Source organism: Choloepus didactylus, chromosome 21 (assembly GCF_015220235.1).
Source record: "Choloepus didactylus isolate mChoDid1 chromosome 21, mChoDid1.pri, whole genome shotgun sequence".
Classification (NCBI taxonomy): domain Eukaryota; kingdom Metazoa; phylum Chordata; class Mammalia; order Pilosa; family Megalonychidae; genus Choloepus; species Choloepus didactylus.
In genome coordinates, this window is record NC_051327.1 from 44,701,638 (window position 1) to 44,717,666 (window position 16,029).

Sequence of the window (16,029 nt, forward strand, 5' to 3'; positions counted from 1 at the left end):
TGAGGTCAGGAGAGGGGAAGAGCAGAATGCAGAGGGCCAGGCCTTGAGGATGAGGAAGATGTAAATGCAACTGGAGGCTGAGAGTTGGAGGCTCATCGGGAGAGTGGAGCTGCAGAGCCGTTAAGTGGAATGTGTCGTATTGCATGCTACAGAGAACTGGGAGAGCGGGAGGGTGAAAAGCAGATATTGGGTATAACCAACTAGAGGTCACCGCTGACCCCGGTGAGGGGGCTTCAGTGAGTGACAAGAGAGTGACAGAAACTAGAATAAAATAGCTCAAGGAGAGAGTGGGAGGTTAGGGAAATGGAGACAGCGAGACTATGGATGAGTCTACAGAAGTAAGACCGTGAAGACGTAGAGAGGTGATAGCTGCAAGGGAAGATCAGATGTAGGGTTTATTATTATTTTTTAAGATGAGAGAGATCTGTCCAAATCTTGAAGGGAAGAGAAAGAGATATTGAGTCTACAGGGAGATGGGAGGTGTGGTAGGTTGACTTCTATACTCCAGAAATAAACATGTTCTTAATCCTATTCCTGTGGATGTGAATCCACTGTAAATAGGATCTCCTGAAGATGTTATTTTTAGTTTAGGTGTGGCCACCTGAATCAGGACGGGTCTCAGTCTTATCACTGGAGGCCTTATAGGGAGAGAGCCACAGGGAGGAGCCGGAAGCAGGAAGCCAGCGGTCGGCGGAACCCGGAAGCGAAAGGAGAGGCCATCGCCACATGACGTGAGGTAGGGACACAAACCAAGGAAACCCAAGGATCCCTGGCAGCCAGCACAAGAATGTTACAGACTTTGGGGAGAAAGCATTGCCTGGCTGACGCCTCCATTTTGGATTTCTCCTAGCCTCCAAACCATGAACCAAGAAATTCCCATTGTTGAAGCCGACCCGTTGTGTGGTATTTGCCATAACAGCCAGGAATAGTAACCCCATCCCTAACTACCCATGGGATCTCGGGCAAAGAACTGGCCTTCGACTTTCTTTTCTTAAAACGGTAGTCATACTAGGACCTGCCTCTTCGGGTTGATGTGGGCAGCAAACAAGGTGATCAATGTGATGTTTGGTGCTCGGCGAAGTGATAAACTCTCAATAAGTGTTACTCCTGGGATTGTCCTCCCACCTGGCTTCTGGAAGGAGCAATTCTGGGTGTGCAGGGCTCGGAGATCTGCAGGGTTTCCCAGCTTTGCAGGAGGCCCTGGCGATCTGAAAATGTCTTGAATAATCACTTTTCTCTGCTCTTCCGTGAAAGCCTAAATAAATGGGTTTTTTATTTTTGTTTTTGAAAAATCAATAGGACTAGAAGGAACATAAGTTAGGTCTACCCTTGGACTTAACGGGTATAGTAGAGGCAGGACTTTTATGAGGTTTCGACCTCCTCGGGCTTGTTGGGTTGGTGAGGGACTGCTCCGCACCTGCTCTGGGGTCAGGGCTTCCAGACTGACGTTTCCAGTGGGAGGGGAGGGCAGCCGTGACTTTGCTGCCCGGAGTTTGTACTGCAAGTTAGGGCGGGAAGGGCTTGGCCTCACACCTGGTCCAGGGACTGGAAGGAGGACACGGCGCCCCCTGGCGCCAGCCCGGTGGCACCAGCAGCCCCTTCAGCTTCGGATTGGCGGGAAGCGACGCAGGGGCCGAAGCCTGGACCGGAGCAGAAGCACGTGGGAGACGTGGGAGACGTGGGAGACGTGGGAGACGTGGGAGACGTGGGAGACGTGGGAGACGTGGGAGACGTGGGAGACGTGGGAGACGTGGGAGACGGCGTCGTGACGTCAGGGGCTGGGGGAGGGGCGACGTCGTGCCGCTCACTGGGGAGGGGCCTTGGAGCCAGCGGGCTCTGGGGTCCGCAGTTAGGGAGACCGTGGCAACTCCAAAGCTGACATTAACGTTTGATTTATAAATATTTTGAAAATACTACCCCTTAGCGGCCTAATACTTTCACATCTAGGAGTTTATTTTAAGGAAAAATCAGAAATTCAGATATACCTTTATCCCCCTGGACTTGTAGGGTGACATTCTCTATAATCCTGAAAGACTAGAAATAGTGAGGAAATGGTTAAACTACGATTTATCCACAATATGGATTACTAAGCAACCGTTGAAAATATTTATGAAGCGTGTTTAATGTTTACAGAGGGCTTTAATGACATGGGAGAATGATGGTGATAAAATGCTAAGAGAAAAAAAAACGGTTACAAAACAGTACAGTATGATACCCCAATCATGATAAAAATGCATAAAAAAGACACCGAAAGGAAATAAGCCAAAATGTCAGAGCTGGTCTCTAGTTGGAGGGTTTATGGGTTTTTTTTTTTTTTTAAACAAACAAACAAAAATGTTATACTTTCTGTACTGTCTAAATGATCTGCTATGTACAAGGATTACTTCCATAATCAAGAGGAAAAAAAGTAAAAACTTTAAAAATGCCGTGTACGTGGTTTCCATTTTTATTTTCTCCTATGGATGATTGCACATCAGCGAATCTTGAGTTACGCTAACTACTGAGGCCGGTCACGACACACACACTGGTACAGATCGGTCACACGGCTGTGCCTGGCTGGCTGTAGCAAATGTACATTGAGTTACACGGGTGGAATTGTGAGGCTGGTTAAACTACACCACCAAATGACGGGACACGGGTGGGTCAGGCTGCCTCTCTCGCCTGCCGCTGCTCTTTCCGGAGGTCTGTGTGTTGGGCTGGTGAGTGGCACCCTGCTGTGGGGTTGGGGTGGGGTGGGTGGAGAGCGCCTTGGTCAGCATCCGCTCTGGGACCCCTTCTCATCCTCCCTGGCCTTGGCGTTGGGGCCTCCAGCTCTCAGCTATCTCTTCTGAGCACTGGGTCTGCTCCAGCCCAGGCCTCCCCAGCCTCACTCTCCACCAAACACCTGGGGCAGACATTGCAAGGGAAAGGCAAGGCAAGAGTGCAACGGACACACTCCTGATCCCAAGCTGTGCCCAGACACGGGACGGGAACAAGTGGGAGGCGTGGCCACGACGCCCCACACAAGCGTACTCTACAGATGGCCCCTCTGTGTCCCCAAGAATGCCAGATCTATGTGGCAGCTGAGAGACAATGGGGCAATGGGGAGAGGAGAGACAGGGGAGGGGGCCATGCCCGCTGGGGACAGGCCTGACAGCAGAGCTAGGAGGGTGGGATGGGGGGTGTCCCACATGATGATGAATTGTCGAGAGGTCATGACTGTACACGCCTAGGGACCACATCCTTCTCCCAGTTCACTCGCATGGTGGGTTAGATACAGCTAGATAGAAGTGGAGATATACTTTTTCAAGGAAGGACCTTTCCCAGTGGTTGGATAAACAGTGAGACAGATTCCTGGGTTCGGCATGCTCTGGGGAGGGCCATGCGACAGAGGGGAACTCCCTATTGCTACACTCTGTACAGGGCGGCTGGGCCCACCACCGCACTCATGGCCCCTGGTGACAGTCATGGGCTTGCCTTCAACCCCTTCCACCTTGTAGAGCTCTTAGGCCCTGGTGCGCTGAGGGTTATGAAGACAAGAGGGTGGGAGGGTGGTCCCTGTGGCCCCGGAGGCACCCCGCATGGGGGCTACATGATGTTGCACTGGGTGGCCCCGCAGCAATCCTTGATGAGTGCCAGTCCCGTCTTGGCCATCGTGGGCTTGCTGGGTGGGGGCTCTGCTTTCTTCTCTGCCCGGGAGCCTGCAGCAAGGTAGCAGCACAGAGGGAGAGATGGAGACATGGAGAGAGGAAGAGGTAAGGTGAGGTGAGCCCTCACCATTTTCAGCCCCAGCCCCAACCCAACCCCTGCGCAGGCCTTGCTCCAAGTTCACAGGTCAGGTGATGTGCCACCGAGAACTGCTGCTATTCTGGTGACTGTCCCCACCTCCCTCTGTGCCCTCTGACTTCCAGTCCTCAACTTCCAACAATGGCTTTTAGCCCTTTTCCTATTCAGTCTCCTCCTCATTGCATCTGCCATGCCTAGCACAGGGCCTGGAATTAAAGAAGTATTTGCTGAATGAAATGAGAAATTTTGCACAAGTCATTTTGTCTGAGGGCTCATGTCTTTCAATTCTGGAAAATGATCATACATTATCTCTTCAAATATTCCCCTATTCCTATTCTCTCTTTCTCCCCTTCTGGAATGCCTATTACATGTAAGTTGTATCTTCTCATTCTATCTTCCATGACTCAACACCTTTCTATCACATTTTCCATTTCTTTGTCTCTGTGCCACATTCTAGCTAATTTCCTCAGATCTGTCTTCCAATTTATGAATGCTCTCTTCAGCTGTGTCCCTGTGTTTACTCTGCTCTTCAGCCCATCCATTGGGTTTTTACTTCAATGACTGTATTTTTTTGCAGAGTTAATTTTTTTGCAAGTTCTCTTATTCTTTCTTCACAGCATCCTGCTATTCATTTTGGTTTTCATTCCTTCTCTTGCCACTTTAGTCATTTTATATATACTTAGTTTATTGTCTCTTTTATATAGTTCCATCATTTCTGGTTCTTGGGAGAACCAAGAAATATCCGTTCTTGACAGATACTCTCTTTGTTGTATCTATGAACTTCCTCATGGTGGTTCATTTCCTTGTGGGTTTCTCATTTTTATTGGAAGCTCCTCTTCATGGGGTTTGTTTCTTTTTGTGGGAGCCCTGTGAACTGTGGGATACAGACAAGTCCCTACTGCAGATGTCTTTGCTTTTACTTGGTCCCAGAGATTTCAGTGGTTTTACCCCGGTTTTTAATGTTAATTTTTAAAATTGGGATTCTAACAACAAATGAGTAGTGTACATTTGGACCTCACATCTGGCCCCTTGCCTTGGTGTTCTGATTTTTTTGCCATAATAATTTACTTTCTATGTCTGTACACTGACATAGAAGGTGAGTTCCCTTGCTCTTTCTCCATGGTATTAGGTGAAGTTTTTCTAATTTGCCTTTCATGGAAGAGGCAGTCCATTGAGGATACTGACTTCAGGCAGGGACCAAGTGCCTTGTGATTTAGGTGCCAGTAGAAGGGTTCACAGCCCTTCTCTTTCTTCATTCCCCTATGTTCTTACAATTGTGTTTTATGAGATCGGAGTGGGTGGCCAGTGAAAACTGGATTGTGTTGTAGTAAGAGATAGTGGCAGATTTCTTTTTTCTCCCCAGCAAGATTTCCACTCCCTCCTTCTCTGGTAACAGATCATGTCCTTGTAGCTGCAGGAGCGGGCAGAGGGCACAGACTTGGCCGACCACAGTACCCAGCCTCTTGGGAACAGTGACTGGCCTAAGAGGTGGGCACATCATCTAAGAAGGACCAAGCAGAATGTTCCCCTACAATTTATATATTTATATTCCAGGACAGAGAAGCTGTGGTGCTGCCTCAGAGCTGCTAAACTGCAGTTCTGGGGTTCAGACCCCACAGAGAAGGCCAGTGTAGGAGAAAATGGAGCTAACGGGCAAAGAGAGGCAGAGGTGAGAAGGGGAAGGAAAGCAAATAACTTCTAATGGCATTCAGTCTCTGAGGCCTTGATTCTTGTTTCTCTTCCTCCAACAAATCCCCTTTTTTGAATTGGATGGTCATTTCTTGTAACTGAAAGAGCCGCCCAATAAGTTTGGGAAACAATCAACAGAGAAGGCAGTTCCTTGACAGCAGGCCTGTTACTGCTCGAACTTGCTAATGGGCACTGGGACACTCCAAGAGGAGGGGCAAGTGTCCGGCAGTTCCCAACCTTATTTTACATGGATCCCTTTTGGCTCTGTGTATCTTGTGAGGCTAATATCCTGTGAAGCATGTTTCTGGCTCCACCAAAGGCTCCAGGCCCAACAGAGACCAGAGCTCTCTGGGCCTCGGGCCCCACAATCTTGCCTCAGTGCCCACCCAGCTCCTATGAAACACACCAAGCCATGAAAGGGAAGTCTGGGAGGGTCAGCTGTTCCAGGGCCAGCTACAGAATTTGCAGAGCCTGGCATAAAATAAAATTTGGGACCCCTTATTCAAAAAGGATTAAGAATTTCAAGATGGTGACAGGAGAGCACTAAACAGAGCACAGGGCCCTTCTGAGCATGAGATCCCGTGTGACACGTGGACCCCACATCCATGATGCCGGCCATGCCCGCCACCATCCCATGGCCAAATATGATCTTTAGAAAGCATTTCATTGTGCTCCTTCTGGCTCCCTTTCTCTTGGACTGGAGACGGGGAAGGAATTGCATATGCACTCACTGGCTGGAGATTTGGTTGCTTTGTCTAGAGGTTTTAACTTGATTCTCAGGAAATCGGCCATTTCCTTGTCTTCTTCTTGTTCCCTGTGAAGGCAGATGTGTAAAAGAGAAGAGAGAAGAACAATAAGCAAGAAAAGCATCAAGGAACCAAAGAAACGAGGCAACAGATGAAATGCATGGAGCCATGCCTCAGGATCTGCGTATGACATGGGCATGTTGCTGTGTGTTACATGTGTGGTTGGTTTGATGAAACTGGTCCAAAGCAGAGATGGATACTGATGAGCAAAGACACATGTCAATGGAGCCAGATGCTTGTGTGGGGCTAGGGTGAGACCCCAGAGCAGAGGCAGGGACATTACAGCTCCTAGCATCTCTGCTGGGGACTCAGATATGGATGACACTTCTCTTGACCCTGAACCTTTAAGCCACCTGTGCCCCAAGAGGCACACAGTGGGCCTCAGAGCACGTTACATCAGCCCTTCCAAGGATCACCAGGAGCAGAGATGGAAGGTCCAGCCTGGCCCAGTGAGGCAGGCAGGAGATGTCCTTCCAGGAGAAGACTTGGAGGACCCAGGAGGGGACAGAGACTGGAAAGGAAGCTTTTGTCCTCCGGGTTGGAAGAGACTCTGGAGCCAGGAGTACATTGTGCTCCTCTCTGTCTGGATGGCTCCAAAGGCTTTGCACATGGACAAAAATATTCAAGTATCAGTATTCCCAGCTTTCTCCATCCCCAGCGCCTTGAGCTCCAGGCCTGGGGTTTTCTGGATCCAGGAGGTGGTTGCGTCGGCCAATAGGAGATGCTAGGAAAGGACATTGGAGGCACCAAAGGAGGGGAAAAGACAAGGACAAACTGAGGGAGTGGATGCAAGTCAGGGCAGGGGGTGGCATTTGACAGCACAGGTTTCAAGGCATTGCCTTGATGAGTTGGGAGAAAGCTCCATGAAGAGGATTGGTAAGAAGCTCTGCTGGGTGGTATGACAGGTAAATCCTCAGTGCCTCCTTGAGCGACAATTGCTTAAGACTCAAGGGCCTTTGCAAGCCTTTTGGGTGCTGGGGTTGAGTTTCTCTTGACTAGGAATGGGCCTTGGGGCCAAAGTGGGGTTCATCGGGGTTCAGGGTTGGAAGGGCATTTGTGGAGGCTGGGCCTGTACAAATCCTGGGAACAGACCATGGGTTTTGGAAGGAAATTGGAGGGGAGTTTGGGTGACAGTCAGGGGACAGTCAGGTGACGGTTGGCTGATGATCAGGTGACAGTCGGGTGACAGTCGGGCGCGGAGCCACCACTGTGCACTCACCGTAAACGTTCCACCTCCGCATCATCCACCAGGAAGTCTCTCTTTTGTACCAGCTTGTGGATCTTCTGGATCAGCTCGTCCTCCCTCTGCTTCTGCAGCTTGGTTTTCTCTTTTTCTGGGAAGAAGAAAACATCAGCCAAGAAACCGTGGAGCATAATTGCCAAAAGCACATGACTCTGAGGGGCAAGGGCTGGACTCTGGGCTCTCAGGTGATACTCGCTGTGGGCACTTGGAGAAGCAACTTCAGCTCTCCAGGCCTCGGTTTCCTCACCTGTCAAGTTCACACTGTGAGGGACAAGGCAGTAACGGTCTAAGCTCTTAGCGGAGAGCCTGGCCCAGGGAGATTGCTCAAGAAATGGTGATGACACAGCCAGGGGCTTCTGCAGGAGGGAGAGAGTTGGGAAGGGCTCAGGCAGGGGCGCTGAGAGGGGTTTGCTCTGGGGTAAGTCAATTTGTCAGATGAAAATCATCAGTGCTGATGATATCCCTCCTGATGTGGACACCAAGGACCGGGATGGAAACGAGAAAAGACAAGGGCTGGAGATGAAGGCTGAGAAGAGCAGGGGGGCTGAGCATTAAAGCCACTTTGGGCTTCCCCTGCTCAGCTCCCTTTCAGAAGATGAAGGAAAGCGGGGCAGCTTATCCGTTCTGCCTGCCTGGGACCGACGTTGACAACATCCTCTAGAACTGGAGGCGAGGAGAGCATAATATTTGGTTCAGGAAGAAAGTCTGCGATGTGGGTAGAATCATGTTTCCCAAAACAATATGGTCCAGTCCTGACCTGCGAGCATAACCATAATGGAAACAGGGTCTCTGCAGATGTGGCCAGGATGAGGTCATAGTGGATTGGAGCAGGTCCCCATCCAGTGACCAGCATCCTTTAGGAAGAGGAGAGGGACACAGAGACACAGAGACCATGTGAAGACAGAGGCAGAGACTGGGGTGACGCATCCATAAGCCAGGGATTGTGGCCACCAGCGGAAGCTGGAAGAGGCAGGGAAGGATCCTTCCCTGGAGCTTAGACAGGGACAGGTTGATTTTGTACTTCTGGCCTCCAGAGCTGTGAGAGAACAAATGTCTGCTGTTTTAAGCCCCCTAGTTTGTAGTCCTTTGTGACGGCAGCCCAGGAAACTCACAGGGTCAGTTTCCCCATTAACTAAAAAGCCTCAGTGAAGAGGAGGGTGGCATCTATAGCCACGTTTCCAGAAGCCAGAGCTACTCCCAAGTCTCAGCCATAGTTGTATTGGTTGATGGTGGCATCACCCCACTCACGGGGATCCCCCAAATCATTCGCCAGCACCACAGAGCCCCTCCCTGCCCCTACAGCACCCACCTCCACACCAGGGGCCCCGCTCTGCGCCAGGGAGTCCTCCTGTCACACCCCTCTCCCCGGGACAGGCTACAGACTCAAAGAGTCCCAACTGTCCTCCACCTGCCCCCAGGGCTTTGCCAGAGTCACCCAGCCACCGGCAACCCTCTCTCCCCGAGTTATTCTTCCAGGTTTTCCATCTCTCACCCATGACGGGTGCTCCCCAGCTTTTCCCAGGGGCTCAGCTGCAGCCCTCGGCTGGGGAAGCACCTCCTAGCAACTCACGGGAGAGGTGGCCCAAAGAAGAGGGCCATGCCAACCTACTCAACAGCTCCCTACCCACGCCTCCAAGTCACTGCCCGCGTGTGCCACATACCTTTCCTACCCAAGTCTGTCCTCCCCACCTGCTGGCACCACCCACCTGCTAGATGGTGTGGTCCTTATGCTTGCCAATGTCACCCACCTTCTTGCTAATGAGAACCTCCAGCTTGCCAACTGTACCCCCGCCCTCCACTTGCTGGCATCACACACCTGCTTCCTAATATTAATCCCCGTGTGTGAATCAGTGTGACCCTCTAACTTGCTTCTCATCTCCTCCAGCATGTCTCTTTAGCCCAGGGCACCATGCTCTCCCCCTGGCCCTGTGGCCCTAGCACAGCTGTGAGCCCACATTGCAGGATCAGACAGTCCTGATTTCACCACCTGACTGTGTGACTCTGGGCCCTGTCCTCGGCCTCGGAGAGCATCCAATCTCTCAATACAGATCATCAAAAAGTCGCAAATTTTAAGAGAGAGAAACCAAGCAAAATGCTATGATTAGAAGCTATTATTTTACACTGTCAGTGTGGTTTGGGGGCTTAAATGCCCTCCATATAAAATATTTACTGAGCCAGGAATAAAAGAAATAAATACTTATTTGATAAATGAAACGCAAACTGCACAGTGGCAAGGTACAAGTGATTAGTGCTTAATAAATTGCAGCTATTTTAGTTATGTTTGTATATATTTTGTATATATTGTATTGCCATGGCTTGATGTCCATTTAAACTGGAGTTTCTCAACCTTGGCATTCTTAACACCGGGGGCCGGGTCATTCTTTCTTGTCCTGTGTGCGACAGGATGTTTGGCAGCATCCCTGGTTTACCAGTAACCCCCATCCTCACCCCCATCCACTTGTGACAACCAGAACTGTCTCCAGGCATTGCCAAATGTCCCCTGGGGGGCAAACTCGCCTCTGGTTGAGAACCACTGATTTACTCCTTCCCACCGACCTTCTGAGTGACATCCTACTTTTATGTCCGAGGAGAAGGTATCCAGGGGCTCCTCCGCCAGGGCTCAGCACCCTGGAGCAGAGGGGGTATGTGGTTTGCCCTTGAGAAGTCCTCTCTCGCCAATCAACCGCAGTCGTCCCCTTCACTCCCCCCAGCACACACCAAGGAGCTGGCAAAGCATTTTCTGACTCTGCCTTGAGAATCATGCTTTTCTTGGCCATTCAGGGTTCTCTTTATTCAATACTTTTATCATTGTGTTGCCAGGGTCATTGGCTTTTCCCCTAAACTCAGCTGACTCCATATAGAAACCTGGCACCCATCCAGGGGTGACAGAGGGGACCCTGAGTGTGGGAGAATGGGAGGAGAAGGCAGGGAAATGAGCATAGGAAGACGGGAACAAAAGGGGCTCCCTTGGAATTGCATAGCTCAGTTTCCGCACAGAAGTGAACAGGAAGAAGCTTTACCAGGAATTGATGGGTCGGACGTTGGGGGTCTCCCCTTTGTTTGAGTCATCTTTCTCAGCAGGGAAGCCAAAGGCATTTGGGACGAGACAGATTCTTCCTTGGCTGGGACTGCCCCCACGCTGCCGGTTCTAGAATCCCCGGGCTCCACCCACCGACCATCACTACCAATCCCACCTTGATTTAAACTTGGCATTTTGTTCATCATGGCTTATTACTTTTTGCATTAACTTTGACGGTTTAAATACTGCATTAAAATAGGATTGATGCTGATTACAGATTACTTTGCGCCCCAGATGAGCAGCCCATTTTCTTCACCAGAGCCCCTGGTCAGTCGCGCCCCCCAGTCATTGGGGTCAACCACAGACACCTGCGCCCACACACTTCTGCAGGTGCTTGGAGGATGCCACGGCTGGGAGAAGAGCCCAGTGGACTTGAGTTTGCTGTGGCTGGCCCCAGGGGGCCACACACTCATGCCCCTCTGCAGACAGTGGGCCCCCACGTTTCCTGCTGAACCAGGAATCCACCCACCCACGAGGAAGATGACGCCAGGCCCTGGAAATCAGGCACCAGAGATCCCGTGAGTTGGGCTCTTGCGTGGGGAGATCACTGAAAGGAGACGGAGTGGCCTTGCTTGCTTACGTGCCCAGAGAGGGGAGAAGGGGGGGAGGGGAGGGGAGGGGGAGGGGGGGAGAGAGAGAAAGAGGGAGAAGGACGGGAAGGGGGTGGGGAGAGGCAGAGGGAACGGTGGCTCTGTTCCAGGCCCTTGGGCTGGGCTGAGCCTCATGCTTTCGGTCTCCAGGAGACTCCTTTGTCCTTCCAGGAATTGCTCATTTTAAGCTCATGTAAGCTCAACCAAACTGGTCCTCAGAGGGCTATAAAATGAGAGTCTAAGCCGCCCAGTGGCACTCAACCCCGGCTGTACATCGGAATCACGTGGGAAGCTTTAAAAACTTAATGCTGCCCTGAATCAGATCAATCGATTAGGAACCTCTCGTGGGTGAGGTCCAGACTTTGGTATTTTTTTTTTTTTTTTTTTTTTTGTCATTCTTCTATGATTTTATCTTTGACATTTAACTTTTTGGTAACAGCTTTATTGAAATGGAATTCACAGAACCATGCAATTGGCCCACTTAATGTATGACTCAATGGTTTTTAGTGCATTCGTGGAGTTGTGCAACCATCATTGCGCTCAATTTTAGAACATTTTCTTCACCCTGTATACCGGTTTGTATATATTATGTCCCCCAGAAAAAGCCATGTTCTTTGATGCAATCTTGTGGGGGCAGACATATTAGTGTTGATAAAGTTGGAATGTTTGGATTAGGTTGTTTCCATGGAGATGTGCCCCCACCCAACTGTGGGTGGTAACTCTGATTGGATAATTTCCCTGGAGTTGTGGCCCCACCCATTCAGTGTGGGCCTTGATTAGTTTACTGGAGCACTATATAAGCTCAGACAGAAGGAGTGAGCTTGCTACAGCCAAGAGGGACACTTTGAAGAACACACAGGAGCTGAAAGAGGAGCTGCAGATGAGACACATTTTGAAGACGGCCATCAAAAGCAGACTCTTGCTCCAGAGAAGCTAAGAGAGGACAAAAGCCCCAAGAGCAACTGAGAGTGACATTATGGACAGAAGCTGCGGCCTAGAGAGGAACTCCTGAGAGAAAGCCATTTTGAAACCAGAACTTGGAGCAGACGCCAGCCATGTGCCTTCCCAGCTAACACAGGTTTTCCAGATGCCATTGGCCATCCTCCAGTGAAGGTACGCGATTGTTGATGTGTTACCTTGGACACTTTATGGCCTTAAGACTGTAACTGTGTGACCAAATAAACCCCATTTTATAAAAGTCAATCCATTTCTGGTGTTTTGCATTCTGGCAGCATTAGCAAACCAGAACACCCTATAAAGAAAGATCCTATAGCTGTCATCCCCCAACCCCTTGGATTTCAGTGTTGTTTTTAAGCTCCCCAGGTGACTCCAACAAGTAGCCAGGATTAAGAACCACTGAACCTGAAGATGTCAAAAATGCCTTTTAATGAGAACAGTCTTTTCACTTGGATACTCTCAGGCCCCGCACACTGCCAGACACACAGCAGATGCTTGTTAAAGCAAGGCTATCTGAAAAGTGGAACTTCCACTGCATGCACCACCCATTTCTGGAATATGATTAACAAGAGTATGGCGTGCACCTATGCTTTGCATGTGTTATCTCATGGAATATTCACAACAACCCTGTGAGGTTGGTCTTATTGGCCTTGTTTTACAAATCAGGAATTTGAGTCTCAGAGAAATTAACTTGCTCATGGAAGATCACCCAGTTGATAAGTCCAAAATCAAGCCGGGATCACTGGACTCTACAGTAGTCGTTCTCAGACAGGAGCAATTTTGCTCCCTTAGGGGCAACTGGGCAATGTCTGGAGACATTTTGGTTGTCACAACTGGGGGAGGGTAGACTAGTGGCATCTGGTGGGCAAACGCCAGGAATCTGCTCAACATCCTACAATGCACGGGACAGTCCCCACAACACAGACTCCACCCCAATGTCAATAGTGTTGAGGTTGAGAAACCTGCTCTAAAGCCCATTAGGCTCCACTTCTAGGTCAATAATGCTATCCCTTATGGGTACCCCCTGTGTTCCAGGCCCTGCCACTCTTCTACGAACACATGAGTTCCTTGAGACTAGGAACTCATTCCCTGTTGGTTGCTGCTGACTCAGCACTGAGCACAGGGCTCTCTAAGGAGAAGACTCTGGAGACTACTAGATAGAATGGCAAAGGCATTCGAATACAGGACCATGGTAGCTGTGTCTTAGCTTGCCAGGGCTGCTGTTACAAATTCCACAGACTGGTTGGCTCAAACAATGGTAGTCCATTGTCTCACAGTTTTTGGAGGCTAAAAGTCCAATATCAAGGTGTCAGCAGGGCCACACTTTCTCTGAAGCCTGTTGAGTTCTGGTGGTGGCTTGCTGGTCATCCACAGTTCAATATCTGCACCCAACACATGTTCATCTGCTTCCTTCTGTCTCCTTCTCCTAACTATGTCCAAATTTCCTGTGTTTATAAGGACTCCAGTCATATTGAATTAAGGCCTACCTGATTCAGTTTGGCTTCACCTTACCTAATAGGATGTTCAAAGATCCTATTTACAAGTGTGTTTGTATCCACAGGACTTGGGTTAGGGCCTGAACATGCCTTTGTGGGAGACATGATTCAATCCACATCGGGGTGCTCCTCTGGCCTCTGCATTGCTCCTTGAGAAGGCCAAGGCAAGGTTCTTGTGTCATAGCTGTGTTTACTCATTTAATAAATATTTCCTCAGCACCTCCTATGTGCTTGGCCCTCATTGGCACCCTCAAGGAGCACGGAGACCAGAGAGAGGGCACACATGAGTCAACAAGCAATTATTTGGTAAGTGCTATGATACGGGTAAGCCTGATGGGCACCTAACCCAGACTGGATGGACAAGGAAGGCTTTCTCAAGAGCTGGGACCAAATAAGTTATGGCCTGAAGAATGAATAGAAATTTGTTTAATAATAGTAATAACTATAGCAATAATTTATTAAGCACTTACTATAGAAAGAACTCTGTGCTGAACACTTTCCATGTTTTATTCTCAGTCAGGCCCCACAACAATCCTATGAAGTAGACATTCTTATGGTCCCAGGTGACAGATGAAGAAACCAAGATTTAGTGAAGTAACTTGCCCAAGACCATGTTATTAATAGATGACAAATCTACATTTGACTCCAGCATCAGAGCTTGTAATCACTCTACTTTACCCATCCCCAGATGAGATAGTCATAATTGCTAATGCTTATTGAACTCTTAGTTTGGGCCAGATCTTAATGCAATGTCTCATGAACATGGTCTCAGGTATAATAATGAGATTTACATTCTATGAGTTAGGTAGTATTACTACCCCATTTTGCTAGTTTGTGTACCCCAGAAAAGGCATACCTGTGGGTGTAGACCTATTGTGGGTGGGACCTTCTGTCTAGGTTATTTCAGTTGAGATGAGAACCATCCCATTCAAGGTGGGTCTTAATCCTTTTACTGGAGTTCTTTTTGAGAGGGCAGAGAGATGAAACCAAGATTGTTCAGAGAGAGAAAGGCCCCAGAGGTGCCAAGCGAGGACCCACAGAAGTCACTGGAACCAGAAGCTGAAAGCAACAAGACCTGGGAGCAAAGGACCAGCAGATGCCAGCCATGTCCTTGCTATCTAACAGAAGAACCCCAGATGCCAGCAGCCTTTCTTCAGAGAAGGTGTCTTCCTCTTGATGCCTTAACTGAGACATTTTCATGGACTTAGAACTGAGAAACTGTAAGCTAATAAACCCCTTTTGTAAAAGTCAACCCATTTCTGGTATATTGCCTTCTGGCATCTTTAGAAAACTGGAACATCCATTTTCTGAGGAGAAGAGAAATTGAGTCTCAGAGACACAAAGTGACTTGCCCAAGAGTCAAGGAAGTGGCCTGAATCGGAACTTGAACCCAGGCATGCCTGACTCAAGGTCATGTTGAAACATATGGTCGGGACCACTGCAAAAATGATGTCATTAGAGAGGACATGAACTCCATCTTCAGGACCCAAGGAGTCGAGATGGGACAGGTGGGGGGCTCCAAGCAGCTGCTTAACACAGGGGGCACATCACAGATGGTTACCTGGGATGGCGACCAAGTTCTGTAGCTCCTGCTTCAGGTCCATGATGTCCTTGCAGAGCTGGATGTCATCCATCCTGGGGAAACAGGGACACCACTTAACAGTAGGTTACATGGAATAACATTCTACACCCTGAGAACCCCCATCCCAGTGTAAACAAAGAGGGGGTTGTCCTTTGTGAAGGCTGTGCATGCTCCTTATAGAAGTTTTTCTTCTTTTGAAGGAAAACTACCAGTTATCCTACTCCTTAGAGATTATCAATCACTAACACCTTGATATGGTTCTGTCCCATTTCCACATGCCTAGCTCTTGTTTGCTTATATGGGCAAGTTCATGTTGCATGCTCAGTCTTCTCTTTTTGGTTTATGAAAGAAATAAATGTATGTTAAAAATTAAAATATAGAATTCAGAACACAGACAGAGAAAGTCTTTCTCAATCCTTCCCCTTAGAGATAACTACCATCAACACTTTGGTGTATATTCTTCCAGATTTTCTCAAAAGCTTAACTTATACTGCCAAATATGACACAATTGCTATTGCAAAAATATTTTGCAACTTGCTGTTGTCACTTAATAATATATCTTGGACATTTTCATGTCAGTTCATGCAAGTTGCCTCAGTTTTAATGACTGCATAGTATTCCATTATATTGATACACAGTGATTCTCCATTCCCCTATTCATAGACATCTGGATTGTTTCCTGATAAGTTTCTAAGATAAAATTCCTAGAAATGGAATTGCTAAGTCAAGTAATATGAACACTTACATTTCAACATGAATTTTCATAGGAGAATATCCACTTCCTATGATCCTGCTAATTGGGTTGCATGTACAATTTTGCTT

At 48.7% G+C, this 16,029-nt stretch overlaps 1 protein-coding gene across 1 annotated transcript in view; it reads right to left on the reverse strand.

Moving 5' to 3' along the window:
* Nucleotides 1-2,102: 2,102 nt before the first annotated feature.
* Nucleotides 2,103-16,029, reverse strand: part of BMERB1 (bMERB domain containing 1) — a 158,013-nt gene continuing 144,086 nt past the window's right edge. The window contains exons 3-6 of the mRNA XM_037815273.1: nt 15,187-15,260; nt 7,480-7,594; nt 6,186-6,268; nt 2,103-3,680 (exon numbers count right to left, since the gene is read on the reverse strand). Of these exons, the coding sequence (XP_037671201.1) occupies nt 3,568-3,680; nt 6,186-6,268; nt 7,480-7,594; nt 15,187-15,260 (385 nt within the window). The 3' untranslated portion in view covers nt 2,103-3,567. The remainder of the gene's footprint in view (nt 3,681-6,185; nt 6,269-7,479; nt 7,595-15,186; nt 15,261-16,029) is intronic.